The 2,459-nt window shown below is 42.7% G+C and overlaps 1 protein-coding gene across 1 annotated transcript; it reads right to left on the reverse strand.

Annotated features, from left to right (window-relative positions):
- Nucleotides 1-1,480: 1,480 nt before the first annotated feature.
- On the reverse strand, nt 1,481-1,834 carry LOC130469974 (uncharacterized). Its single transcript, XM_056839524.1, has one exon. The coding sequence runs from the start codon at nt 1,832-1,834 to the stop codon at nt 1,481-1,483; it is 354 nt and encodes a 117-aa protein (XP_056695502.1).
- Nucleotides 1,835-2,459: the final 625 nt, after the last annotated feature.

Raw genomic sequence — 2,459 nt, forward strand, 5'->3', positions numbered from 1 at the left:
GTTGGTTCCTTCTCCCGTCGCTTGGGCAAGGGGAAGATGGATGAATGATTGCGAGAAGGGCAAGGGGATAGTACTCGAGGTGCTAAGACTCAAGAGCATAGTTGCCCAACCCCATATCTTTGTTGGCTTGACATGTTTAGAATTGTATATGTAGTAAATGTGCTGTAGAGTGTGTTTAGAAATGTGTTTAGTGGAAGTGAAAAGGATTTGGATAACTTTGCTTCACTTGATCCCAACCTTGTAATCTAATTAGATTGAATTGAGGCTTTAGAGCCAAAATAATAGTTATTTGAAAGTTGTGCCAAATTCCGCTTGAACATGCTTTTCATTTGATTTGCACATTTGGAATAAGGACAACAACAACAATTGAACTTTGAATTTGATTTGGTTTTTAGGATGCCCTTAATTGAGGAACATTTGATTTTTTGAATATTAAGGTGGCCGGGCCTCGGAATGAGGTTGCCTACGTGTCCCGTTAAGGAATCAGGCCGAACGTAGTTCTAACTTACATAACTTTTTGAACATTGAACTTCAATTTGAATTTAGATATAGAACTTCTTGAGTTGATCCAGGTTCGTCAAAGAACGGAACTTGATCCCATCCACATCTGTTAATTCAACTGCTCCCTTGGAAAGGATTTTCTTGACAATGTATGGCCTAGTCAAGTTGGGTCTGAATTTTCCCCTTGGATCCATGACACTCTTGCGAAGGTCTTTCAGGACAAGCTCACCTTCTTTGATATTTCGGGTTTTGACCCTTTTGTTGAAATGTATGGCCACCCGGCGCTGATAGACTTGTACATGGTGAGCGGCTTGAAGTCGGCGCTCATCGAGCATGACTAGCTCATCGTATCTCGGTTGTACCCAATGCAACTTCTGGGATTTTTCTTTCTAGGAATATCCTTAAAGAAGGCAGTTCCAGCTCAATAGGTTGCGCCAGTTGAAGTGCGAATTGAAGTTCGATACCCCCACAATGCAAAGTGTAGTTTTTGGAGATAGTCTTTGTAATTGGTTGTCATCTTCATGATGATAGTCTTGACATTTTTGTTGGCCGCTTCGACTGCCTCGTTGGTCTGTGGGCGATAAGGAGAAGAACGGTGATGTTGAATTTTGTACTCGGTGAATAGATCTTCAAACTCGCCTTGGAAATGGGTTCCTTGATCACTGATAAACTCGTGAGGAACGTCGTATCTGCATATGATGTTTTCTTGAATGAACTGGGCCACTTGTTTGGAACCCAATACTTTGAAAGATTTGGCTTCGACCCAGTTAGTGAAATAATCGATTGCAACCAGTATAAATTCATGACCCTCGGTGCCTGTTGAAGTGACCTTGCCCATGACATCGATACCCCAAGCTGAGAATGGCCATGGTGATGACTGTGAATATAGCAAGGATGGAGGAATCTGCTTTAGGTTTGCAGACTTTTGACAAATAGGACACCTCTTGACAAAGAAGTAGCAGTCCTGCTCGAGGGTGGTCTAGTAATACCGAGCCCTAATGACTTTGAGAGCTAACATTCTCCCATTCATGTGAGTGTCACCGACCCCGGCATGTACGGTCTCCATGACCTTTTGTGCTTCGTGTTTTTCAACACATCGGAGATTGAGGCCGTCGGGAGACCTTTTGTATAGGAAGCCACCTTCTAGAACAAAGTTTGCTGATTGAAGGTGCAAACCCCTTTGATTTTTGCTTGAAAAATGTAGTGGATATTCAGAAGTTTGTAGGTACCTTAGAATGTCTGAAAACCAAGGTTCATCTTCGTCAGGCTCGACATCTTCAATAGCATGGACGACATACGTTTCTTCTTGATGGGTTTCAATTGTAAGTGGCATTTTAGCCGTCCATTTGGAATGTTGATCATTGATGCTAGTTTTGCCAGTGCATCGGCAAACTGATTCTCTTCTCTGGGCAGGTATGTGTAACGAAGATCTTCCACTTGTTTGGAAAGATTTTTGAGATAGGACTGGTAAAGGTCCAAACTTTGACTTCTGACCTTCCATTTGCCGGAAATTTGGTTGATGATTAGGGAAGAGTCTCCGTACACGCGAAGTTTCTAGACACCTAATGCTATGGTGGCTTTCAGGCCCATGATGCATGCTTCATATTCAGCTGCATTGTTTGTAACATTGAATTGTAGTTTTGTTGAGATTGGAGTGTGAGTGCCATCTGGAGCTATTAGGATTACCGCGACACCGCATCCACATTGATTGGAGGCACCGTCAAAAGGCAACGATAGGGCAGTCGACTAGGAAATCAGAAACCACTGAACCCTTGATAGAATTTTAAGGGGTGTACTTTAGATCAAATTCAGCTAGCATAACCAACCATATAGACAGCCGTCCGTTGAGAGCCGGTTTTTTAATAGGAACTTGAGAGGATCTGCTTTGCAAATTACATGCACTGTATGGGAGAGCATGTAATGTCTGAGTTTCTTTGTGGCCCAAACCAAAGCGACAC

The sequence above is a fragment of the Spinacia oleracea genome, chromosome 3 (genome assembly GCF_020520425.1).
Source record: "Spinacia oleracea cultivar Varoflay chromosome 3, BTI_SOV_V1, whole genome shotgun sequence".
NCBI classification, from domain to species: Eukaryota; Viridiplantae; Streptophyta; class Magnoliopsida; order Caryophyllales; family Amaranthaceae; genus Spinacia; species Spinacia oleracea.

Coding starts and splice junctions, on each gene's coding strand:
- LOC130469974 (XM_056839524.1), bottom strand. CDS start 1,834: ATGCCACTTACAATTGAAACCCATCAAGAAGAAACGTATGTCGTCCAT.